This window comes from Protopterus annectens, chromosome 6.part0, assembly GCF_019279795.1.
Source record: "Protopterus annectens isolate FY-2018-M chromosome 6.part0, PAN1.0, whole genome shotgun sequence".
NCBI classification, from domain to species: Eukaryota; Metazoa; Chordata; order Ceratodontiformes; family Protopteridae; genus Protopterus; species Protopterus annectens.
This window is the reverse complement of record NC_056737.1, coordinates 1,065,638,221-1,065,666,046: the sequence shown is the minus strand read 5'-3', so window position 1 is coordinate 1,065,666,046 and position 27,826 is coordinate 1,065,638,221. Positions and strand designations below refer to the sequence as shown.

Genomic DNA, 27,826 nt, shown 5'->3' with positions numbered 1-27,826 from the left:
CGCAAAACTGCTTCTGCATCGGACCATGTGGCAAAAAAGACTGAGGATATGATGTCGGTCATGCGCATTAGTACCCTGACGTACTGACGTCAGTCTAATGCGCCCTGACCGACGTCAGCCATATACTTTGGTATTCGGGCCGACTGGACAGCGGACTACCCAATAGTTAGGACTGCAGCAATGTGGAATGAAGAACATCAACACTTCGCATCAAAAAAAGAACACCATCCCCACGGTGAAGCATGGTGGTGGCAGTATTATGCCTTGAGGTTGCTTTTCTTCAGCTGGAACCGGGGCTTTAGTCAAGATGGAGGGAATTATGAACAGTTCCAAATACCAGTCACTTTTGGCCCAAAACTTTCAGGTATCTGCTAGAAAGCTGATGATGAAGAGGAATTTCACCTTTCAACACGGCAATGACCCCAAGCATACATCCAAATCAACAAAAGAATGGCTTCACCAGAAAAAAAGTAAAGTTTTAATGGCTCAGCCAGAGCTCAGACCCAAATCCAATAGAAAATCTGTGGGGAGACCTGAAGAGGGCTGTGCACAAGAGATGCCCTTGCAATCTGACAAATTTGGAGCACTTTTGCAAGGATGAGTGGGAAAATATTGCCAAGTCAAGATGTTCCATGTTGATAGATTCCTACCCAAGAAGATTGAATGATGTAATTAAATCCAAAGGTGCTTCAACAAAGTATTAGTATAAGGGTGTGCACACACATCAAAGTATTAGTTTATGGGTGTGCAACCAGCGTACTATACATTTTTTTATTTTTTATATTTTTTCCCCTAACAGATTTGTTTGTTTTTCAATTGAATTGTACAGGTTATAGGTCACATTAAAGATGGGAAAGTTTTGAAATGCTTTATTGTAGTCTCATTTTTTTTATATCACAAAAACCTGGCATTTTAACAGGGGTGTGTACACTTCTTATATCCACTGTACATAGATAGGAATGTAGAAGTTGTTGTTGTTATTGTTGTGTCTTTCGGCTTTTCCCAGTTAGGGGTCGCCACAGCGGAACTCTGGTCCGCTAATGATTGGCAGTAGATTTTTACGTGCCGAGTTGCCAGCCCTGACGCACAACCTTCAACGAAGGTACGACCATTCACGCATGTCTCCACACAGAAGACACTTTAGCTGAGAATCGAACAGGACAACGTCTTACTGTGTGGTGAGAACGCTACCGCAGCACCACCACTGCGGTTTGATAGGAATGTAGGAGTGCTGAGTTGAAATATAGTAAATTAGGAAGAAAGGAGGCGGCCGCAGTGGTGCAGCATTTAGCATTGCCGCCTCACAGCAAGAGGTTCTCCAGTTCGATCCTCAGCTGGGGTGCCTTCTGTGCAGAGTCTGTATGTCCTCCCTGTGGTCACGTGGGTTTCCTCTGGGTGCTCCGGTTTTCTCCCACATCCCAAAGACATGCTGTAGGTGGATTGGACACTCTAAATTGGCCCTAGGCATGAGTGCATGCCTGTGTGTGCCTTCCGTAGAAGGTTGGGCGCTGGGCTGGCAACTCAACACCGTAAAACTCCACTGCCAATCATGAGCGGACAGGTGCTCCACTGTGACGACCCCTAACTGGGAAAAGCCGAAAGAAGAAGGAAGAAAGTTGGGATTACACAAGTGTGGAATAAAGGAGAGAGGCTGGTTGGCAGAGAGGAGCTGGGTCAGTCAAGGGGGAGATAACACTGGCATAGTCTATTACTGCTTAAGTGATTTTTTACTGCCTTTCTGAATTGGTGTTTGGATCTAATGTGTCTAATGTCAAGTGGAAGTTTATTCCAGTTTTCAGCAGGGGAATAGCTGTAAAGGTTTTTACCAATGTTAATCTTAGGTTTGTGTATGGAAAGGAGATGTTGTTCAGAGCTCCAAAGGGTTCTTGCTGGGGTGTAGAAGGAGATAATAGGTTCATAGATTATTACTAGGCTACGTGCCTTTGTGGGTCATTTTAAGCCTAGACAATTACCCCGTGTTAGAATCAAACCCTGCACCTTGTGTTTGCAGACACCTTAATAATTATGTCAATCCCCTACCCCCCCCCCCATAATAGATCTGATACTGGGGCAGAAGGTGGGCTGGTACAGAATAGAATGAATTATCTGAAGCTGAGGAGAAGGTTATGGAGGAATTCTAACCAGTTCAGCTCACAGAGTGCTAAGCAGTGATGGGAAGAGTATGGTAGTTCAGCAGCAAATTTAGCTACCTTGTTGTAGGTGGACTCTAGTTTAGAAATAAATGAGGTCTGTAAGTTGATAAGGATTTGAGAGCCATAGAGAAGGTTTTGTAACAGTGTGATAGGGCTGTCTTAGCTTTACTGGCAAGAAAGTTTTTGTTTCTATAAAGGAGTCTGAGTTTTTGGTGGGTTTTCTTAATGTTACCTACTGCCTCTCCTTACAAGCTCATCTGATCTCTTCAATGCCTGTGGAGGAAGGAAGTGCCCATCCAGGGTGCAGAGAGGGGAACCAAGCTTAATTCTTCAGGCTGTGGTTAAGCTGCACATATATGTGGCGGTGTAGCAATATTTACTCTAATGAATAAATCTGAGTCTTTCTACAGTTATCTGGAAGTGTTTCATTCCCCTTTGGGTTGCAAAATATTGACTTTACTTTTGCTAGCATGACGGAATAATAAGGGTACAAAATCTGTAAGAAATGTAGCATCATGGATTTCACTGACTTCTCAGGACATATTTTCTCAAGGTGTGGGGAGGGAATAGACAAGGAAACAGGAAAAAGGGAAAATGAAGGGTGAGAAAAAAGAGCGTAAGAAAGGTTGAGCAGACAGAGTGTAGCAGACTGTGCAGGTATTAATGGGAGGAAAGGAGTGGGGTATTTTATTTATTTATTTTTAAAAGACTAACAGGAGTACAACTGGATTCATGCTGATGAGAGTAGCTTAGAGCAAGGTGGGTTGAATGGTATGTAGAAAGGGAACTACAAGTTCTCTCCACCTTAGTGAGAAACACTCAGTCAAAGCACAGCAAGAACAGTAAGCAAAATGTGAAAAAATATAACCTTATGTGGATATTATAGTAAGAAAAGGCACAAAAAGGGGAGAGAAGTAGACGAAATGGGACTAGGTCTGGAGAACAGCAAAGTCCAGAACGGACAAGTAAGACAAAAGGAGCAGACCAAAAGTATAGAATTTAATAGTTTGCAGAAAACTGGAAAGCAACAGTGGACCCAGACTGCCTTAGTGACTATATTCAATTACACAGGTAAAAAGATCTAAGGTCTAGCAAAAGGCACTTCAAATCAAGTTAGGTCTCAAAGGTACCAGCAGCTTGGCCCTGTACTTGGAGGTGACTAAAGGAAAATAAGTTTCTATATATAAGCTGATCAGTTACATACCTCTCAACCTCTTAGAGCAAGAAATCTGGACAAAGCCATAAGTAAAAGGTGGATAAAAGCTCAAAAATAGAGACAATTTTTAAATATTGCTCTTACAAAGTTAGAAAGTTGTTAGAATAACAGGTTTTACATTAGCATGAATTTTCTGAAGGGTATGCAGTCTGAAACTCAAATATCTGTCTTTATTTTCTGACTTCAATCTTTAATGAGTTGCCATTAATTTGCTGGAAAACCACAATATTATGAAAAATGGACCAAAAATATGGGGCAAAAATCAGGACATCCTGCAAAAATCAGGACATCCTGCGAAAAACTGTACAGTTAAGAGGTGTGATTATAATAGAGATGTATCCTAACAGGAAGAGTCTGCATTTTAATATCACATTGTCAGACCGGGTGTTTTACAAACTTAAAAGGAAATATGTCAGAATAAGCAAAATGTACTTCAATGCAGGATAGGTTACCTAAGAGAACAGAAAAGCATGCTAACTGATTTAGAAGCACTTAATGTTGCAGCCAACTAAAGCACATGCACAGAGACCATTTACTGAGGCAAGATGGAAAAGCAGGGCACAATGACTATAGAATAGAACGAAGTACTGTATACTTTCAGGGAACAGCCACCTGTCTTGAAATCAACAACGAGGTAATATTTAAAAAAATTAGAGGGAAGAGGAGTGTAATATGCACTATTCAGTAAAGGAAGGTTAAGTAATGAAGGCACTGAGCAATATAATACAGTGATAATAACTGGACTATTGACAAGTAATATAAACAGTTATATGCAACAAAGTAAACCATAAAATAACATACAAGAATCTGGCAGACATAAATTAATGTGCCCCTTCCACAATTCTGGTAGGCAGATTATTGGAATAGTTATTTTCTTACAACAGAATATAAATAGGAAGTGCTACAACAGCTACAATTAAGAAAAAGTACTTTAATTTATGGATTGTGAGTAATTCTTGACTCCAGGGATATTCAATAAGAGAGATATGTGACAGAAATTCAACAAGAGAGCAAAGTGGCTGAAAATTCTCATTTCGTTATCATTTTTTTTTTTAGTTGTTTCCTTTTTGCTTTCTGTCTTAAGTTAATAGCTTGCATCTGTCTTAGCTGTTGTAATCACTAACTTATTTTAACTAGTGCTTTTGCTGTTAATCTAGGAAAGCACTGTAAGCTCTTTCCGCCTTTATTCAGTAATTCCTTTAAACACTGTAAATATCTGCACTTTTTTGAAGGTGTGGCATTTTAAGTGGTCTAACATTTGTAACTAAATACTGTTTTTCTCTCTGTGAGAGGAATTAAAACCCATGATGAGTTGAATAAGGTTTGATTACTTCTACACTGGGTAGGGCTGTGGTTATTTGCTATTGCCTGAGGCCCAAGAGCTTTTTATTCTGGCCTTCTGTTTCTGTTTGTGTCAGTCACAAACTATCCAACAAGAGATCTAAATTGCTGAAAAATCCCATTTCTCGTTATCTGCTTTTATCTTCATTTTAAGGGAAAACTCCACCCTAGAACTAAAAAAAAAACTTTTTTTCACTCTCTTTGTTTCCTGACCTATTTTAACACCTCAGAATCACTCTATTGCTTTATTTGTAATTTTAGCCTGTTTTCTGCAACATGGCTACCAATGGGGCTTGATGTATCAATGTGATCTTGTTCTCCCTTAACCCTTTCTCTTTCCCATAATACTTTGTATGACTCATGCCAGACATAAGGAAGTAACTTTGAATTCCCATGCCATTGACATACAATGGGATTTGGGTGGGTAACTGTTATTTTCTTTACCTTCTGTAAAACAACTGCTTCTTTTCTGTCTTTAATCATTTATGTTTGGCTTAAACCTTGTTTTACACTATACTTAGAAGTTATCCAGCTACAGCCAGAAAAGTAACTAAACTGCAGGCCTTTGTTCAGTGTTTTCTTTTGTAGTTCAAGAGGAATTAAGAGTCCCCTTCCCCACACTACTGCAAAGGTGTTAAAACTGTCACTGCACTAAGAGACCCTTGCAGAATCAAGAATCTGCTTGTTTTCATAGTTCACTTGTTAAATTGCCATCATCTCTTTAAGCATTTATTTAGTATTCCCAGTAAATAGCCACACTGTTTTTGCCTTTTATTTGATCTAATGTTTGGAATACAATCCTGGTTTTCTTTTTGTAAGACGAAATGAAAATCAGGGTAAGTTATATAATTTCTGACTGATTCCAGGCAGAGCTAGGGTTATATTTAATTTTTATCTGAGGCCCACAAGCATTTTAGTCAGGCCTTCTACTTCTCTATCAGTCTTTCCCAGGCTATTCAACAAGACAGATAAGTGGCCAAAAATTCTCACCTCTTGTTATCTATGTTTAAGTTAATTTTAATAGTCTGTATCTGTTTTAGCTGATTTCCTTCTTGTTTTCTGTTTTACATTAATAATTTGCATTGGTTGTAGCTGTTTTACATCAAGTTGTTTTAATAAATGTTTTTGTCATTCATCTGGGTAAATAGTTGCAAACTCAAGTCTTTATTCAGCAATTCCAGTAAATAGCTGCACCTTTTTGCCTTTCAAATGTTCTAACTTTTGGAATTAAATCCTGGTTTTCTTTTTGTGGGAGAAAACCAAAAACCATGGTGAGTTGTATAAGTTCTGATAGCTTCCAAGCAAGAGTAGGGCTGTAGTTAATTGCTATTATCCGAGGCCCATATCTTTTAAATCATGCCATCTGTGACAAACTGAAATGCTGCCAGCCCAGCTAGCTGACATTTTGTAAATAATTATACGTCACTTGAACATATTAATATGATTTATATTGAAATGTCACACTGCCAGCCCAGCTATATGGAATTTTATAAATAACCATATGTCATTTGTGAATATTAATATGATTTATATACTTGTCTTACAAATGTAAGAGAACTATATGTTATGGGTATATTAAACTACTGGGGCAGAAGTGTGTGTTGAACTGTATGTTTTGTACTGAGCTTCAAGAATGTAACCACAGTGTACCCTACTGGAAAATAATAGAGTTAACTTGCAGACTCTAAGAAAATAAGTGATTGTGTTTATCTCTCAGTTTCACTGAAGGAGACAGAATGTCTACAGCTAGGGGTTTCTTTCTATTGTCTTGAAACAAAAATAATTACTAGTTTTAAAATGTAAAAGTGTTTTAACTGTTTTACGACTTCCAGTTCTAGGCAAACTTCTGAGAGATATGTACTTCTCATACAGAGATGCTAAAAATTCTGTTGGTATCTGTTAGCCTGGGAACTGAAGGCAGGTGACAAACAGTGATGTCACCCAGCTGACCCAGCAGTAAGGTTTTGATATTAATTTGAGAACTCTCTCAGAGACTGTGCATTTTGTATCTTGTCTTGGACCTAGAAATATTCACTCAGCACTTCTGCCTATGTCTTGCTATTAGTAAGTAACTAGATTACAGTAATCTATCTTAGAGATAGATAGGAATATAGTAAGATTAGTGTAGATGTTTTCTGTATTTATTTGAGACTGTCATGCAATGTTGTTTTAAAATATTTCATTCGATTCCAAACTCTGTAATTACTGTATTGTTTGAGTATTGTCTTGTTCTTTTATTATTTATTAAATTTATTTAAACCTTTTAATTGTAGCTGTTTTGTTTAGAGATATTGAAGCTCTTAGCATACTTACATGTGTATTTGGTAACACTGTATATGCCACTCCAATAGCCTTGAAAGTCTTGGTCACACTTACCATTTGGATAATAGTAACATTACGCAGTAGAATTGGCCACCTTTGTAAGCGCCTTATAGTAGCTGATAAAGAGCTGGTTGGTGGCAGTGATAACTACCTTTTAATCTGGGCAGAAGGGGGCATAGCTAGTAAACCTGTGTCAGCCTTTCCCAGGAGTGTGTGTGTTTGTATATAAATCAAATCTCAAAGTGTGTGTGTCAGCTATTTGGGAGGGACATGAAGTACTGGTTGGACAGAGAGGGTGTTGGAGGTTTTGGCTTGACCGCTCGGCTGAGATCTTAACCCTATAGCTGTACCATTGAGGAGTTTTATCGAGGATCTGGAGAGAGAGGCAGAAACCAGCCCCCAAGACTGACTGTGATCTCTGTGTGCTCTTAAGGGAAATTGTACTTTACTGTGTGTGTACTTGTCATCCTCCCAATGTGCACGTCTCCCATTGGTGCTAGTGGGGAGGATTGAGGCTCCATGATTACTGGGCCACTGCAGGGGCATCACACCATCTACTTCAGTTTGTGCCAGTTACAAGCTATTCCACAAGAGAGCTATGTGGTTGAAAACAAATGTGCACTCTCCCATTCTGTTCCTGTCCTTGTTGTGTTCTTAAAGAAGAACTGCACCCACAAACTCAAAAAAAATGTTTATTTCATCATGGTTTGGTGTTTCCTACATTTTAACACCACTCTGGGATTATTTACAGTTTTTTAGATATTTTTATACATCATTTCTGAGTCTGACCATATGGAGTCGGGCATCTTGAAGTAATTCTGATTATTTAGTCTGCCTCTAGGTATCTGAAAATGTAGTGCTCATCTGTAAAAAGTTACATAATGCAGGCCTCTTTCTTCCTAAAGATCCTGTCGCTGCATTGATTTACATGCATACACTGCTGTCTTTCAGTCAGTTTTAAATAACATTTCATGCTGTTCAATGACTACTTAAAATACAAACAGTGCAAATGCCACAGAACAAGCTTTCAAAGTGCTTTTTACCGGTGCTTTTTTTTTAGAATGAATAAACTGCATTTTTTATGAAGCCTGAATTGTACTACTTTGACTCATCTCCCATCTTCCTTCACACCTAACTTCCATAGCTGTCAAAGTCCTAAGGGTAATTTGAGCTGTCACCTGCTGTGATTGACAGCTCACAGCAGGAGACTTGATTCATGTACTGTTTCCTTGTTCTAGCCTTTACTTTCTGTATGGGTAGGGGAAGGACCAGGAAACTGTGACATCACAGCATGGGTGGGTTTTTAGGACATTCATGGTGATGTCAGTTTGTGAAGGCAACTGGCCAGAAAACTACCTGCATTCAGTGGCCTTGATGAAATTAATGAAATGGAGACTGCAGCAAGGGCGGGATAAAAGTTTTTTGAAAGTGAAACCACCAGGTTCTGTTCCAGTGGAGAGAAACAGTCAATTTAAAATATTTTAAATGCTGTGTTGCTGTTTATTCATAGCAGGGACAATAAATAGGGATAAAAAGGCCAGAGAAGTTAAGCATTTAATAACAAAATCCCGTTGTTGTCCTTTAAGCCCAGTATCGCTCTTCTTGTCTTCTGCTTATATTAATTTGAACAAACAACTCTCCCACTCCTCTTAAATTAGGTGATGTCACTCCTTTATAGCTATTTAAATAGTTTTAGCCCCCAATTGTTTTACACAGTTCCTGAATATAGTATGCCCACTTGACCAACCCATGTTGTTCTTTTATACTTCGAATCTCTTTATTCGCCGTTACCACGAAATGTCTTTGGAAGCGCCTGCAATTCTTATCGCATCTGTTCTTACTAATAAACAGTAGAATATCAGACTGCGTGTTCTTCTCCTTTGACTGTTACAGCTTGCATTAAACTATTCTTCATATCGTCTTGACTGCTTAGTGCACACATTAATAACTAGATGTATCAATTTTTGTTTCCCATCTGACTTGTGAACCTGCAACATCTAGGACAAGGCTACCACTCAATGGAAAACTTTCTGTATGTTTTCTGTATTCTACCAGTTATATATACATCCTGCTGTATTTACCTTAATAGTCAATCAGCCCTGCAAGATCTGGGATTAGGGGTCTATGTCACATAATCGAATAGCCACATTGTTGAAAGTATCAGCTCATCGACAATGTAGGCTGTCAAACAGTTCTGACTGAGATCTCATTATGCTAGGGATCAGGAAATTTGCCCTTTCCCCATTGTAGTGCAATCTCACAGTTGGTATATATAATTAGCGGGGGGGGGGGTTGATGGACTGCATTGTTGATGAGATGACATTCGACAATCTGGCCATTTGATTATTTGACATAGACCCCTAGGATAATTGTTTTTCTGCTGTCTGCTGAGTTTACTGTGATAGCTGTACACTTTTTTAGTTTTATGCTTTTAGTAATCTAGCCAAGATTTGTTTCTGACTTGCTTTAATTAGAGTACAGGGAGGGAACCATGCCCTTTCTAGTCCTCAAATTGCTGTAGAACCTTAAAACATGTCATTTGTTATTGGCCAGTGTGGTCATTTGAATTTTTCAGCTTTTGCCAGTGCTCCTATAAATTGCCAGTATTTGCAGGCTTTTACAAAGTGGTTTTGCAAAGTGCACTGTATAGACAGAGGCACCTTGAACCTTACTTGTCTTAATGCCACTTGCCTTTGCCTAATTCTGTTAGTGTGAACAGTGATAAACAGACATGCAGGCAGCTATATTCAGTTGCATGAAGAGCCGCACTGTAAACCACGTATCCTCTAAGTAGCCTCTAGCATCCCCAGCTGATCTATATTGCCCTAAATAACCCATAACTGCACTATACTGCCCAAAGAAGCCTGCAGTTGCTTCACATAGTTCATGCAACTCAACCCAAATTACTTCATTTACTTTATTTAATCAGGTAGCATACCTCTACCCACAAACCTAGCTTATTTTATTTGGTTTAAACATTTCAATGACAGCCCTTCATAGGAACATCATCTCAGTTACATTCCTCCACAGTAAAACCCAATGTCACATCAACTGTATATAGTAATTGGTGTAATCTTAATTAATTCTCAAAATATCTGGACCATAATGGAAGGTCAGTTTTCTTGTTTGCCTTCTGTTGCTAGTTTCAAAACAGTTAGTATCCACAGGCAGTGTAGTAGTCACCTTATGCTGACAGATAATAAACCCTTACTCAAGAAAAGTGATTCTGTTTGTGAGATATGCAAATATTTAACAAATAATGAGGACTCACACTCACAAAAAAACATGGATTGTGAACAACATACGCAACCACCACTCACTACACCAACCCACACTGAAATGTGTTATGCCGAGGCATAAAAAACGATTTTTGAAAGCCTCTTAGACCTGTGATGACAAGGTCTCAATGAAAATCCAGTGCACAGCATCATCAGGCACTTTCAACAAACAGTCATCACAAGTTAAATTATCTCAAATCCAGTACACCGGGCCACTCTGCAAACAGAACCATTTTAATGATCAATGACCCTACAGTCGGGCACACTGACGATAAAGACAGAGTAACGGTTAGTTGTTTTTCAGGTGCTGGGATCTGTGACATCCCAGGGGCCTTTTAGACCCTTTCAGATAACAAATACGATATGAAATGTTAGTGGTGTGAAAAACTTGGGACATAAAACCCTGAGGGGTATGCAGAGCAATATGTCAGAACTCTCTGTGCATGCCATATATGTAGACAAGATTCTTGTCTTGAGTGGAATATTTTCTTCTCCAAAAATGATGCCTAGGCACAAAGAAAAATTATTTGGTTTCAAAAATTGTCTAAACATTTTGTGTCATTCCAGGGGAATCCAGTAAGTGTCAGCAGGGGCCAAGATGCTTAGCAGTCCTTCTTGCTTTGCAAATGATGGTCAACCCTTCTTGTTCCAAAGATTCCACGTTCTGGCTAAAGTCTTTGCTGCTCTCATAATGTGAATTTTACACATAGTCCAGAAAATGGACATCCCAACATAACCAACATGTCAAATCCCAAACATGATCACATTAAGTTGGCTCTGCTCAATGTCAAACGTCTCAACAAAAAACTACATGGCTTTGAGTCTGTCTTGCATTTGAAACTGTGTAATTCTGAAACTTGGTTTAAATGTTAGGAAAGCACTACCCCCATACCTGGGTTGGTGCCTCTAATGTCTTCAGACCTGGACACAAAATAAACTGGAAGCAGGACATGTCCAAAAGTTCTTATATTTAATGAAAAAGCCCAACTCAGACCAGAATGTTAACAAAACCCACAAGAGACACAATATTATTGACCTAGTTCTTAAGAATACACCTTCTTCATGTACTATTCCCCTTGCATCTCCTTCTCCAATTAAGTAGGGTCATAAACTAGTGATCTTCACCTTCAAAATCTTTAAACTCACTGAAACCAGTTTATCAGAATTCAAGGATTTAAAATGTACTAGTCTCATTAAATTCCAGGACAAAAATTTCAAAATTCACTTATAGCAGCATCACCCCAGATGTTGCCACAGAAGGTGTCTTCACAGAGAAGTTCAATGTCCACTTAGATAACTGTACAGAATTGGCAGTACCAACCAGACCTAAATATAATGGGAAATTTAAAAGAAAGCTACCCTGGTGGTCCACCAGCATATGTAAGCTTTATAATGTTATTGTGTCTTTCGGCTTTTCCCGGTTAGGGGTCGCCACAGCAGAACTCCGGTCCGCTAATGACTGGCAGTAAATTTTTACGTGCCGAGTTGCCGGCCCTGACGCACAACCTTCAACGAAGGTACGCCCATTCATGCATGTCTCCACACAGAAGACGCTCTAGCTGAGAATCGAACAGGACAACGTCTTACTGTGAGGCGCCAACGCTACCGCAGCACCATGTAAGCTCTATAATAAAAGAAAAAAATCCTTAAAAGTATATAGATCAAAAAACTCTCATATCAAGGATAGCATCAGAAAGTTGACTAAAACACGAAAACTACTATTAGGTCTACTAAAGCAGCCCACAAATGTTGGTCAGCATCTGAAGCTAAAGATAATTACAAATCCTTCTTTAGCTGCAAAAGGAAACTAAGAAATAATACTCAACATTGCTGTAAATGTATTCATAAGAGCATTAGGGCACCACCTATTCTGACCCAGTAGATATTGGTATCACACTAGCAAACAAATTCAGTGAAAATTTTAACCTGAGGATGACTGTTCAAAACCCATTATCCCGAAACGTTTGGATCCCCCAGTCATCACATGTACTGAAAGTGCTCACTGAGACTACACATGCTTCCTCCATGGGACCTTATAATACACCTGGATGCTAAATAAGCAGTAATAAATAAGCCCCATCAGAGCCACAGATTAAACTAATTAATCTGAGTTTAGCCCCTGGCTTTGCCCCTGAGGTTTAGCACACAGCAGTAGTTATGCAACTCCCCAAGGGTGGTCCCACCACCGACCCTTGGAATTATTAGCCTAATTAGTTTTATTTATAAAGCCACAGAGTATATTATAACTAACTCAATAAATTATGATATTAAAAATCTCATCAGGCTGAACCAGCAGAAGACTGGCTTTGTCAAGGGTAGATCCTATCCAAAGAATCTGGTCACCTTCTTTTAAAGGGTAACACAAGGCTGCTGACAGTAGTCATGCTGCCCACATGACACCTGTTGATCTGACCAAAGCATTTGATGCCATCCCCTGTGCTCATGACTGACCTGATGAGAGCCAAGTACAGTGGAACAATTACATCCCAGGACCTGACCTGGATGCTATACCTTTCGATATAAGCTGTACAATGAAAAAGGATTTCTTTACAATAGTGGACACATGGTGATCAAAGTACAATTCATTCTCGACATAGGCCTCCAGATCCCTGACTACAGGATCAGCTCTCGGGGATGTGTTGTCAATGTGATACTTACAAGGGAAGTCTTGCTTGCTGAAGGATACCATTATACATTTATTGGTATTTAGTTTTAATCTGTGGTTTTAAAACCAGCTATTTGTTTGGAAAAGGCTTTCCTGAAGGGTTTTTGTGTCCTTTGAGGAGTTTATAATGGCACCAAGTTTACGGTCATTTTCAAAATGCCAGAGAGAGAAGTGGCCCAAAGCCTGAACTCCAGGGTACACAACTAGTGACAGGTCTTTTGGAGCAGGTAGAGCAGCCCACCCTAAATTCCTGGGTTTTATTTGTGAGCCAGTTTGCTATCCATCAAGTTACACAGGAGTTTACATTTAGCTGGGAGAGTTTATCTATGATACCAGCGTGTGAGACAGTGTCAAATGCCTTTGCAATGAGAAGATATACAGTGTGTACTGATTTGCTCTCATCCATTGCTTCGGTAACCTTCTCAAAGAAGTCAGCCACATTAAGTATAAAGGATCTGTCCTTGATGAATATGAATTGGCTTAAATCAAGAGTTTGTAGATAACCTATGTCCTTATTTATTAATTCCATTAGGATCCTTTCCATAGCCTTACATTTGACACTGGTCAGGCTTATGGGTCTGTAACCTCCCAGTTCATTTGATGCCCCACCCTTATGCAAGGGGATGACTGTTCCTGTCCTCCCTTCATCCAGCACAAAGCCTGTTTTGAGGTTGGTACTGAATAGTTTTTGTAAGGGATAAGACAAGTTCTGTTCCATACTATCTGGCCCCATAAAAGTAGTGTTTCTGGCCTTGGATAGCACATTGAGGGCTTGTTCTTGGGAGATTTGAGGGGGATGTAGATGCAGGTATATTATTTGAGAATATTTTTTGGGGGGGTGAATTTTGATATAAATTTGTCTGCTAGTCAGTTGGCTATGTCCTCTGGTTTTGAGTAGGTGATATCCTTTATAATTTGCTCCGCACAGTGCTAGGAACTGTATCTGAGAATTTCTCACACAGTTAAACAAACTTTGTGTTTATCTTTTGCCTGGGTGTCTATTTTTACTTCATATCTAGCTATCATAATTAGTAAGTTTAATGCATTAAAAATATATATGTGGTTAGCTGGAGAGCAAATTGGTTAAAATACAAACTCTATACAGTGAGGAGCCTCATCAGACAGTCTGAATGTGATCAGTGGTGTCTCTCAAGGCTCAGTGCTATGACATCTTTTGTTCAAGATTTACTTTTCTGATCTCCAGACGATGACCCAAGACTTCTGGCTAGCGAAGTTTGCAGACTACTGTAAACTAGAGTTGTGGTCAAGTCCCTCTCTGACACACAAGGCCTTAGGCAAGAACTTGCACTCATAAATACTTGGCTTACTAAAAATGGGCTCAAATTAAATGCTAAAAATTGAAATATTGTCACATTTAATAGACAGTCCCTCACTCCAGCATACAACACAGACAACACCTCATTGCAGAATGAGAATGTTATTAAAGACCTTGGAACTTGGGCTAATAGTTCCCTCTTCTTTAATCATCTTGTAACAACAGAAGTCAGAAGGTCTTCTACTGAGTGCAATTAATTGCCAAAGGAATATCATCCAGATCTAAAGAGGTCATTGTCCCCTTATATTCCAATTTGATTAGGCCAGTTAATGAATATAATGTCCACTCTGGTATGTACTTCAACAGACAGATCAAACAACTATACAGAACTTAGAGGTACCTAACTATGATCACTTGCTTAAAAACCCAGAAAAGACAGGAGGTACTTTATAGACACCTGAGAGGAGATCTATGGCTTGCCTTGTGTGTCATAAAGGCACCCAGTTATCCTGGATCTATTATGACTCCACAAATCAAATATTCCCACAAATACCAGGCCCAGGGATCTAAATCTTCATCACCAAATAAATAAAACAAAGTAGAAAGATTCATTACACAACACTGAAGCAGATTCCCATTGCAAATTAAGCAATTTAATACAGTACCTTCCTTCAAACGGGAACTTGATGACTGGATGGCTATTCACAAATACACCCCTGGCTTGATTGTCCTAGTCTACCTCAAGAAAGGAAATACTGTCTGACAGTAGGTACTGGCAAGGAATAAATGATTGCAAGACTCACTTGCCTTGTATGATCCTATGATACTGAAGACTGTTAAACGTCATGAACTGGCTGTGGAATATGGATTTGAGCATGTGCCAGAAAACAGTAATCTGTTTATAATTTTTTATTTTCTCTGTGAATTCCAAATTCCACTTTGAAGCCGTAACATGCTCGTGTAAGATATCATAACTGACTGCACTCACCTTTGCGATGACATCCAGTGTCACCCGATTAATCATGGCATGCATTTCCACCTCCGTTTTGCCATCTGCATTTTCTTCTAGTTTCTGCATCAGATATTCAGCCTTCTCATTGAAAATTCCCATCATTTCTTTCAGATAGCTATTCAAAGACCACATTAAAGAGGATAAACATACCACATTAAAGTGCTGTTGTGATTCATGTAACAAAGGGTTTTACATTTTTTTAAAATAGCATAACTGAAATTTCAAAACATAGTTTGTAGAATTTAACACAAAAGTGCACTGTATTTATTCAAAAGTATCCCCCCCCCCCACCCCCCCGTGGTTTACACTTTTTAAGCAAAAATGAAAATATAACAAAAAACAAACCAACATGGGGTTCAGGTCTAGAAGGGTGAGTACATCAAACCTGTCCAGTTTTATGAGTGGGTTAGAGGTGAATATGGCAAAGCAGTACCAGTAGCAGTAGTGTACATGGACTTTAGCAAGGCCACACAGAGACCACAAGGAAAACCAGAGAAGCTGAGGTAGGACCAAGATGAGGAAATGAATATCTGCAGGATTGGATGGTAAAACAGAGGGGAGATGTCAAGAACTAGGAAAGTGGGGTTCTGGAGGGGTCTGTCCTAGGTCCCCTACTCCTAAGAGTGTTGGTTTCAGACATATCTTGGAGAACAGGATCGACCTTTTAGCTGATGACACAAATGTGCGGCAGTGGAAGATGGGGGGAGTCTTGTGAAGGATTTGGAAAGGCTGAGCAAGTGTGCAGGAAGCTGGTGGTTAAGGCTCACTGTAAACAAATACACAGTCCTACACTGAGGTCACTCTGGCTAGTGGGATGTGTCAGCTGGGAGGAATGGGGCCAGTGGCAACAAAGCAGGAAAAGGTCCTGGAAGGTTGTGAGCACATTTGGATACGATTACTGAGAGAAGACTGAGACGACAAGAGCAGCAGCAAGCAGAATGCGGGAGTGTATCCTCAGCGGGATAGATTCTAGAAGTAAGGAAGGAATGTTTGCAAGGTGCATGGCCTTACTGGACCACATCTTCAATACTGCAAGGAGGTCTGGAAGCTAAATTAGGAAAAGGTCATTGGGCTTCTAAAAGGTACCAGAACAACCCATGGAGTAGAGGAGAGGGGAAGGGGCAGAGACTAAACAGGCTAGAGTTCTTCTCAGCTGAGACAGAGATGACATAATATTGTTGTACAAGACTGGAAACAGAGGGAGAAAGAGGGGGCACAAACTGCAGATAGTAGAGATGGACTACTTCCTGGATATTTGAAAGTACGTTTTCACAGTGAGGGTAGTGAACCCATGGAATGGACTACCAGAATGGGTAGCAGAGAAGGATTCTACAGAAGCATTCAAGAGGCCGTAGTACAGGTGGAAAAGGGAAAAGCAAGAAGGCAGTAATGAAGATGTGGTAGGAAGTTAAATGCATTTAAAAGAGCAGATGCAATAGGCTTATTGTCAGCGTCTACCACTGAGCAAATGTAATATAATATGAAGATGAGAATGAAAAAAGAATGTGTGTGGTTTATCCCATTATGTAGATGCCCCTCCACTACATTTGCCCCAGTCCTTTCCTTAATATGTCCTAAGTACCTGTATACTTCTCTACTAGCAAATGCCTCTGGCAATGACTTCCAGCTGTGATGTATAACTAATTAGAACTTAATAAAGATGGAAAAAATGGAATGTTTCTTCACTGCACTTCTGAGTGAAAACCTGTAACATCATTTCTTTAGCTAATCTCTATGGCAGGACACAAAAAGACTATGCTTCAGTGACATCTTTATACATCCAAGTGGTTAGTCAGACATCCTTGGCAACACTTCATCATAATGTGATTTATGCTACATATAACTCAATGCCCAAACCCAGCTCCATGGCACAGAGGAAAGCAGTCATAACTATGACCCAAGTGACCCAAGTTCAGTTACTGGCTTCAGCACTGCAGCAGCCTGGCATAGGAGAGATGCAGGTGAAGTGACTATGCCAGCTTGCCCCATTCCCAAAGGGAGGGTAGCAGTGTGGTCTGCTGCAATGTTGTATTCTGCTGAGGATGGGATGACAGCATGTAGAAGATAGACTAGGGACGTGTTCTGGGCTTTTGACCAGCTGCCTTGGCAGTAGTCCTCAGTGTGGACATGGCTTTCTGAGGAAGGGTATATGCACATCCTCCCACTGGAAGGGGGTGCACTGCAGGGTCCTTATATACCATGCCAAATGGTAAGAGTACGGCCTTCCAAATAAATCTTTTGATTGTAGCCAATATGACAGCCTGTCATAGCCAGCTCTCACTGCCTAGCAAAGAGTGAATGAATTTGACAACTGGTTGTGAAGAAGCTAATGGTCATCGGGCAGAAGGGAATAAATAAATGACCTAAAGAAATGTTGTTTCTGTAGCTACCTCTGGCCTTCTCCTGGTAATGAGTGGCTTCTTTTGATACAAGGTTGAGATGCCTTTTGAGAGGGACCTAAGAAGTGAGGCAAAAATAATATTTTTAAACTGAAAGGCCAGAAATTAGGTCTTTTAACACTAAGAGAGGGAGGACCAACATTATAAGGCTCCAATTCATTTTCTTAGACATATGCTAAAGCTAATGCTAAAGCATCTTTTTTCATTACCGTACAGAATAGTTCTTGCACCAGATTATAGCATGTAGAAATAAACTCAAGTTTCATGCAGGCAAATAAAATCAAATGATACAATAAATGAGGGGACGCAGAACTACATGACATCATGCAGAACTACATGACATCATGCAGAACTATATGGCATTGAAGCATAACTTATATATTGCACTTATCCGGGTAGTAATTACAGTGGTGGGGTTAGCAGCAGTTTGACAGGGGAACAATGTCCATCAGTACAGGAAAATATCGGAAGCAGACCCTGCCAGAAGGTACTTAGGAAATACTTCCTGAAAATGAGATTTTGTAAAGATCAGTGCTACTAACAGTGAATGCATTAAAAGTTACCCTAGGTGGAACCAAGCTGGTACACAGCATGAATACAAACATTCTTCTGTAAAGTATGTTCAGTCCAGGAGATCCACCCAACCTAGTTTTAATTTGCTAATCTTCAGTGTTGCATCTAAAAGGAAGTCTCTTAGTTATGAAGTAATGGACACTAGTTTTGCTATTGCTGTTGGTCTTACTAATCATTTAAGGTGATCTGCCTTTGTATCTAACGCCCTTCGCTTTACTGGTGACAAGAGATTTCAAAGTAGTTTCTTTCTCATTTTTTACAAACATCAAGGCCGACTATCAGGCCTTTTGTGAAGCTATGAGCATGTTCTTGTTTATTGCCCCCCAAAAATGTTTTACCACCAACAGTCTTTTAATCAAGTAGGTGGGTTTCCTTCATGAGTAGAACATTTAGGTTGGGTGGTAACAGGCCGCATCAAATGAACATGTAAAGAAAATTGAACTGATGTTCAGAATGATACAGCTGACTGAAAAGTCATTATGACTTCTAGTCTAAAGAATTAATCTTTTCGGGTATGTAAAATGCTAACATACATTCTTAACTATTTAGAGAGAACGTTTAGTGGTAGTATCGGAGAAAGAAATGGAAAACAGAGCAGACTAGAGAGAAAGATGTCTGAGATAAGAAAACCCAAAACTTCCCTGGTTGCTAGAGGTCAGATTCCTAGCATAAAAGACACAGCCTGTTGAGAGTTATAGGAAATTCTTAACACAGACTAGTATAGGCAGTGGTTGTAAAAACACAGAAATTGAAGTAAAGTGAGGAAAAAGACAACATATATAGTTAGTAATCTTGAAGTAAATAAACTAACCATATTTTCGGACTTGGCTGTTGGTGAAGCACCCACCAAGAGGAGAAAACGCTGAGAGAAGAAAGGAGCCACTTTTGAGATTTTAAGTATTTTACTTCAGATTATTTGTTAAGTTGTTCTGCATTGCTGCCTACTGTTGGGCATTTTCTGGCTTGTTAAACTTGATTTCTGTGTTGGTAACTGTATTTAGAATACAACCTAGAGCTGATTACTGAATTTCCTGCCTGCACTTATTTTTAAAATCATTTTTTTCCTAAAACTTGCATTTTATCTGTCTCTGGCCTAGCACTCAAGTGTGGGGTCATTTACTGCACTGTTCTAACTTGTTGATACTTGTGAACCTCTGCTTTCCTTAAAAAAAAAAAAAAAAAAATCTTGCTTTTTCCTACTTTTCTGAGATTTAAAAAAGTTCAGTTACAGATTTGCTGTTCTGAACTGTTTGTAAGTTTCTTGGAGGCCATTGTTTGCTTGGGCTAAAGGGAAGTCTCTGTGTTCATCAGTGGCAGTGATAAACATTGAGCAGCCTGCCTGCCCCTGTGGGAGTGGTTACTGCCTTGAAACTGTAGTTTTATTGGCCATTTTGGGTCAATTCCTAACTCCTTGATCTCCCTCTCTTAAAACCCGATTGCCATGTGGTTTTGGCATCTTTTCGGACTTGTTGGCTGTTGGTGAAGCACCCACCAAGAGGAGAAAACGCTGAGAGAAGAAAGGAGCCACTTTTGAGATTTTAAGTATTTTGCTTCAGATTATTTGTTTTTTCTGCATTGCCGCCTACTTTTGAGCATTTTCTGGTTTGTTAAACTTGATTTCTGTGTTGGTAACTGTATTTAGAACACAACCTAGAGCTGATTACTGAATTTCCTGCCTGCACTTATTTTTAAAATCGTTTTTTTTTTTCCTAAAACTTGCATTTCAATCTGTCTCTGGCCTAGCACTCAAGTGTGGGGTCATTTATTGCACTGTTCTAACTTGTTGATACTTGTGAACCTCTGCATTCCTTAAAAAAACAAAAAAAAAAAATCTTGTTTTTTTCCTACTTTTCTGAGATTTAAAAAAGTTCAGTTATAGATTTGCTGTTCTGAACTGTTTGTAAGTTTCTTGGATGCCATTGTTTGCTTGGGCTAAAGGGAAGTCTCTGTGTTCATCAGTGGCAGTGATAAACATTGAGCAGCCTGCCTGCCCCTGTGGGAGTGGTTACTGCCTAGAAACTGTAGTTTTATTGGCCATTTTGGGTCAATTCCAAACTCCTTGATCCCCCTGTATTAATACCCGATTGCCTCATGGTTTTGTCATCTTTTCAGACTTGTTTGGCTGTTAGTGAAGTACCCACCAAGAGGAGAAAGGAGCCACTTTTGAGATTTTAAGTATTTTTCTTCAGATTATTTGTTAAGTTTTTCTGCAATGCCGCCTACTTTTGAGCATTTTCTGGCTTGTTAAACTTGATTTCTGTGTTGGTAACTGTATTTAGAACACAACCTAGAGCTGATTACTGAATTTCCTGCCTGCACTTATTTTTAAAATCATTTTTTTTCCTAAAACTTGCATTTTATCTGTCTCCGGCCTAGCACTCAAGTGTGGGGTAATTTACTGCACTGTTCTAACTTGTTGATACTTGTGAACCTCTGCTTTCCTTAAAAAAAACAAAAAAACAAAAAAATCTTGCTTTTTTCCTACTTTTCTGAGATTTAAAAAAGTTCAGTTACAGATTTGCTGTTCTGAACTGTTTGTAAGTTTCTTGGAGGCCATTGGTTGCTTGCGCTAAAGGGAAGTCTCTGTGTTCATCAATGGCAGTGATAAACATTGAGCAGCCTGCCTGCCTCTATGGGAGTGGTTACTGCTTTCAAACTGTAGTTTTATTGGCCATTTTGGGTCAATTCCTAACTCCTTGATCTCCCTCTCTTAAAACCCGATTGCCTCGTGGTTTTGGCATCTTTTCGGACTTGTTGGCTGTTGGTGAAGCACCCACCAAGAGGAGAAAACGCTGAGAGAAGAAAGGAGCCACTTTTGAGATTTTAAGTATTTTGCTTCAGATTATTTGTTAAGTTTTTCTGCATTGCCACCTACTTTTGAGCATTTTCTGGCTTGTTAAACTTGATTTCTGTGTTGGTAACTGTATTTAGAACACAACCTAGAGCTGATTACTGAATTTCCTGCCTGCACTTATTTTTAAAATATTTATTTTTCCTAAAACTTGCATTTTATCTGCCTCTGGCCTAGAACTCAAGTGTGGGGTCATTTACTGCACTGTTCTAACTTGTTGATACTTGCGAACCTCTGCTTTCCTTAAAAAAAAAACAAAAATCTTGCTTTTTCCTACTTTTCTGAGATTTAAAAAAGTTCAGTTACAGATTTGCTGTTCTGAACTGTTTGTAAGTTTCTTGGAGGCCATTGTTTGCTTGGGCTAAAGGGAAGTCTCTGTGTTCATCAGTGGCAGTGATAAACATTGAGCAGCCTGCCTGCCCTTGTGGGAGTGGTTACTGCCTTGAAACTGTAGTTTTATTGGCCATTTTGGGTCAATTCCTAACTCCTTGATCTCCCTCTCTTAAAACCCTCTTTTGCGCATTTTTGCGCATAGCACAACATCAGGCAGCGCCACCTAATTGGGTTTAAACTATTCCTGGCTCCACAAAGTCTGCTCTTCACTTTTTCCCTTAGAACTGCTCTATCTCTCAAATTAAACACCATATTCTCATTCTAAGGCCCCTCACTGGTCCAAATAAGTAATTTTACAAGTTAGCACTAATAAACCATAAGCACTACTTACTCTTATACTCTCTACGATTACCTTGTCCCCTATTGGTCCATTTTAATTCAGTTCCCTATATTACTCTAGCATGTCCAAAGGTCAGTCAATGGTTTCCTCTCCAGTCCAGCTGGTGAATCTGGGAATTTTGAGGCAATGTTACAACTGTCTCATGTACACGGACAACCCTCTCCTCCTCCAAACAGGTTCAAATATATGTGAGAGATGCAACCATATAGCCAAACTGGAGGCTGAGCTCTCTCATCTCAAAACTGGTGTAACCAGTCAGGAGGAGAAGGTAACCTCACACAACACAGTTCCAGTATCACATAGTCCCACCACAACAGCGAACCAAACACATAAAAACACAAAAACATACTCGGAGGCTCTAAATAAAAATCTACCTAAGCAACAGAGACCTCCAAAGCAGACATCCAAGCAAACACTACCCCAAAACAAAACACGTACAACACATAGCACACAAAGTCAGTGTGCCAAGCAGTCACAGCCCTTAAGGCTGAATAACACACCTGATACTCTTGTAATAGGTGACTCTATTGTCAGACACACTGACGTCCTGCTCACCAGGCTGAATAAAGAGAAGGTCACAGTGAGCTGCCTGTCGGGAGCTAGAATCCGCCACATAACGCAAGCACTCAGGTCACTCCAAAGCAAATGCAAATATGACTCAGTCATTGTACATGCTGGCGTGAATTACCTGAGACGTACCTCCCTCGACTACATGAAAAGAGACATAGAGGAGCTCTCTGATCATGTATCCCAGGCCGGTATGACCCTGACCTTGAGCAGCATTTTACCCTCACCTAGAATGATGCCACAGTATAAAGACAAAATGATCGATTTTAACAACTGGCTAAAATTTTGGTGTCATTCAAAGGGGATCCAGTGTCTGTCAGCCTGGGATGACATGCTCGACAAGCCACGTTGCTTCGCTAGGGATGGCTTGCACCTGTCACCCCTGAGCTTTCAGATATTGGCAAAGGCTCTTGCCACCCCCATAGTGCCTTTTTTAAGCAAGGCTCAAAAGTCAAACCCACCTCCATAGACAGCACAAGGAACAAGAAACTAACGGTAATGCTGCTAAACGCCAGAAGTCTTAACCTCAAGATGCATGCACTCAAAGCTCTCCTTAGTATGGAGAACATCGATATCTGTGCAGTGACAGAAACCTGGTTCAAAGCTCCAGAGAGCACCCCAGCACTACCAGGTTATACCTCATATCATGCTTTTCGGCCCCAAAACCTGGACCGAACCACAAAAGGAGGGGGAGTTTCCATATTTATCAAGGATATCCACACCTCCAGGTTAGTAGCATTGCACAAAGTATCGGAGACCATCCATGTGCAACTAACAGTGGGCAAGACTGCTTTTCAGTTTATAGCATCCTACAGACCACCCTCTTAAAGTCAGGAATCCCACTCAGCTTTCCTGAAAACATTGGAGAACATGAAGATCTCTCCGAACACCATTATATTGGGCAACTTCATCTACCCAAACATAGATTGGGAGCATTACTCAAGCCCCAGCACCTTAGCCCAAAGGTTCCTGGAATTTATAAACTCAAATGCTATGAAACAACTAGTCACCACTCCCACAAGAGGGGAAAACATACTCGACCTGATCATTACCAACATGGGGACTCTATGCTCCATACCAGAAGTATATCCCTCACTGGTAAGATCAGACCATAAATTAATTTCACTGGATATCCACATCCCGACCCCACCCCCAGCCCAGAAAACCACAGTGAAAAACTTCTCAAAAGAGAACTTCACACTTCTCAAAACCGAAGTGGAATCCTTCAAGGCCCTAGGGCCAGTGGAATCTACGGCCCAAACTGCAGAATCCTATATAAACGCATTCTACAGACATCTCCAGGAATGCATGGATCATGCTTTCCCTAACAAAATCAAGACCCAATCATCCAAAGGCAGGCATCCAGTCTGTTGGACCCCAGCCATAAATAAACTGTACAACAGAAGCAGGAAGCTACTACATGATAGAGCAAAATCCCTAAAAGGGAAGGCATCTCTGATCAGTACTAGCAAAAAATTACGATCCCTCATAAAATCCTCCAAGGCCAGCTTCGAGAGAAAAATTGCACAGGACACTAAAGACAATCATAAGGCTTTTTTCAGTTATGTTAGGAACCTGGGATGTAACTCCCAGACTTGTTCTGAGTTGATTCTAAATGACAAAAAATACACTGAACCCACAGACATCGCCAATATCCTGGCAGACAGGTTCAGTGCAAACTTCTCCCCCCCAAAAGAGCAAGTATTTATCCTGGCAGAGTGCAGCCTCCCAAACATCTCTGATGCTCAGGTGAAGGCCGCCCTCTCCAAAGCAAAAAACACTGCTTTCATGGGACCAGATGGCGTCCTGGGTTACATCCTACATGAACTCCAAGAAGAACTAATCCCTCAAGTAAAACTGCTGTACAATCTCAGCCTCACTACAGGATATGTGCCCAAAGAATGGCGTACAGCAACAGTGGTCCCACTCCATAAGGGTGGCGCCTCTGCGGACCCTGGAAACTATCGCCCTATAAGCCTGACTAGCCTAGTCTGCAAGGCTATGGAGAGGATCATCATGGAACTCATAAACAAAGACATTGGGGACCTACAGACACTAGATCCTACCCAATTTGGCTTCGTCAAGGGCAGATCCTGCCTTCTGAACCTGGTCGACTTCTTCAAAACAGTCACCAAGGCCATAGATGAAGGGAAGGTAGTCCACACAGCCTACCTGGACCTCGCAAAGGCATTTGACACAATACCCCACTCGGGCATCATAGATAAGCTATCCAGCCTAAATATAAACCCCTATGTCACAAGATGGGTCGCAAACTGGCTCAAAGACAGAACCCACAGAGTCAGAGTTGCTGGAGCCATGTCAGACATGAAACCGGTCACAAGTGTCGTCCCACAAGGTTCTGTCCTGGGACTTCTCTTGTTCGGTATTTACTTTCCTGAGGTACAGGCCAATGTGGGAGGACTATAGCTCACCAAGTTCGCAGATGACTGCAAACTGGGTGCCATAATCGACTCTCCAACTGACACAAACATCCTTCAAAAAGGTCTTGCAGAGACGGATAACTGGTGCCAGAGCCATGGTCTAAAGCTAAATGCCAAAAAGTGTATAGTCATACCCTTTGGCAAAAGCAATGTGCCCACAAATTACCACATAGGTGGTAACCCATTAAGTACAGAGAAAGTAATTAGGGATCTGGGGACCCAAGTTGATAGCAATCTCTCCTTTGACAACCACATTGCCAAAGTGGTTAGAAAGACCTTCTACATAGCCCACCTCATCATGAAAGGATTCACATCTAGATCAAGAGAGGTAATCGTGCCCCTTTATTCATCCCTCATCAGGCCCATCATAGAATACAATGCCCCCTTTGGGATGTACCTTACCTGACACCTGCAGCAATTAGAAAGACCCCAAAAGTACCTCACCAAGAGGATCAAGGGACTCAAATGGATGCCATATGCTGCTCAGTTAAAAAAACTCCAGCTCTACTCAGTTGCATACAGCCTACTTAGAGGCGATCTATGCCTGACATATAAAGCTATGTCCAACCTAGAATTAATGGACATGCTCCACCTCAGTAAATCTAAATCCCTTAGAGCCACGTGCTCGAGGGACTTGAACCTCAGCACAGAAATAAATAGAACATGCTGGATGGACAGATTCATAACCCAGAGGCTCCCTTCGCTCTGAAATAGAATTCCAATTCATGTTAGGCAGAACACCTCACTGACTCTCTTCAAGAAGAATCTTGATGAGTGGATGGGGGATCGTAGGTTTGTCCCAGGGATTACTTCCGTGTCACTATTAGACAGAGGCTCAGTAAACTAAACTTTAAAAAGGGCACAGTATACTCAAATCAAGGGGTGGCGTAAGCCAAACACAATCGGGCTAGGCTTATAAATGCCCCAGGGCAGATAGCCTAGTATGAACCTATGAACCTATGAACCTAAGCACATGATCTGAATGTAAAAATTCAAATATTACAGACAATGAAATGGATCAGAGCAGTGTCTTTGCAGCTGTGGGATTTCAGGACAAGTGTATTTACTTCTTCATACATATTCACTGTTATACCTTTTTATTCATTTCTTAACCATGTAAGGTGGACTGATCCCAAGAACGTTGTTTCAGTCTTTATCTGAGAAGGCAATGCTTTACAGCTAGGAACAAAGCAACCAAAAAATACTGTGCAGCTCAGAGGCAACCAAAATCCTAAAACACACTTCATATACAGTAATATATAAAGCATTACGCATTATTGTGTGGTACAGCGAACAATAAAAGATATCATCTGGTTTGCTTCTTAGCACTGTAGACACAGATCCTGCATTTGCGGCCTAAGGAAAAAAATGTTTCATCTTTCGTGCACATAATAATTCTTAAGAAGTGTAACTAAATCCTGAATATTCAAAGAGGAAGATTTAGGATTATTGGTACACTCTTAAGCTACAAATACCCTGGGAAAGGTGGGGGTTCTCTAATTCAGAGTCTTATGAACGTGTCCAACAGAAGCCGCGGTGGTGCAGCGGTAGCGTTGCCTCACAGCAAGAGGTTCCCCCGTTCGATTCTTGGCTGGAGTGCCTTCTATGTGGAGTCTGCATGTCCTCCCTATGGTCGAGTGGCGTTTGAAAGATATGCATGAATGGGTGTGCCTTCGTTGAAGGTTGGGCATCAGGCCGGCACCTCGGCACCGTAAAAATCTACTGCCAATCATTAGTGGACCAGAGTTCTGCTGTGGTGACTCCTAACCGGGAAAAGCCGAAAGAAGATGATGAACGTGTCCAACAGCAGGTAGCTTGAGCTTCCTCTGGCCTTGAACAAGCAGCTAAATTAGCTTTGTGTTGGAGCGGTCAGTGGTGTTCAGGGTGACAAACACAAAAGATGAAGTAAGTGGCTAAGTCCTGTAACATGTGATGCTTCCTGTCTTCCTTCATATTTATTTATTTATTTATTTATTTATTTAAATTTGTTGACTGGGAGTGTCCGACTGGACGTAGGTCCATTTTCAGTGGAGGCCCAGGGAGAAAAGCTCCACAGTAAAATAAACAGACAGTAGTTACATTGGATTACATAGCGATTAATAATTTAACATAGCAATTACTTGCAACATATTTACAGATGAAGAACATAGTACATCAGTAGACAACTAGAATCTTTATCTATGAATTACATAACAGACATTAACAAATGTTACAATGAGAAGTTCCTGCTGTATAATAAGTACTAGGCTTATGAGCATCTGAACTTGCTATAATCAAGGTAGTTAGTAGTGGTTGGAAGGGGTGGATGATGATAGAGTGGGAGTTGCAAGGGCATAGCCAGCATGTTTTTAGGTGCGCTTTTAGTAAAGTTTTGAAGTGGGTGTATGATGGTACGGAGGTAATTGTGGGTGGGAGTGAGTTCCATAATTTGGCTATGGCGCAAGAGAATAGTGCTTCACCAGCAGAGTTATTGGCTTTAGTGATCTGCAAGTGATTTTTGTTGCTGGATCTTAGTGGTCTGGTGGTACAATAGGGTTGGAGTAGATTCTGGAGGGATGGGACATTTAGTGGATGGTTTACTAGTTTGTTGGCGAGTGAGAGTTGATACCACTGAAGGAGTATGACTGTCGCTTACTTTCCCAACTGTGAAGAAAGCAATCAATCTGAACAAAAACAATCCCCTTCCTAAAGACCTTAACCACTATGCCAAATCCTGCCTCAATTGATCTATATCCTCAAAAACAATGGAACTGCATATTCAAAACTGAATGTACGGCATTGCAGGATGCAAACACCTAATTAAAACATACTGAGATCCATTCAGTGTGCATACAAAACAAGACAGTCAGACCTGAAAGGGCCCATTTTTAGTGGCGTGACATAGGGTTACAATACAGCATATTTTACATAAGTCATATATCAAGGCTTTATGATAAAATAACAAACTGTATACAATCAGTAGTACAATATGTCAAATAGGCATTTGTTGGAGGCTGGTA

The 27,826-nt window shown here is 40.4% G+C and overlaps 1 protein-coding gene across 1 annotated transcript in view; it reads right to left on the bottom strand.

Annotated features, from left to right (window-relative positions):
* Nucleotides 1-27,826, bottom strand: part of LOC122804682 (cholesterol 24-hydroxylase-like) — a 491,057-nt gene that overhangs the window by 254,831 nt on the left and 208,400 nt on the right. The window contains exon 6 of the mRNA XM_044074688.1: nucleotides 15,240-15,378. Within this exon, the coding sequence (XP_043930623.1) occupies nucleotides 15,240-15,378 (139 nt within the window). The remainder of the gene's footprint in view (nucleotides 1-15,239; nucleotides 15,379-27,826) is intronic.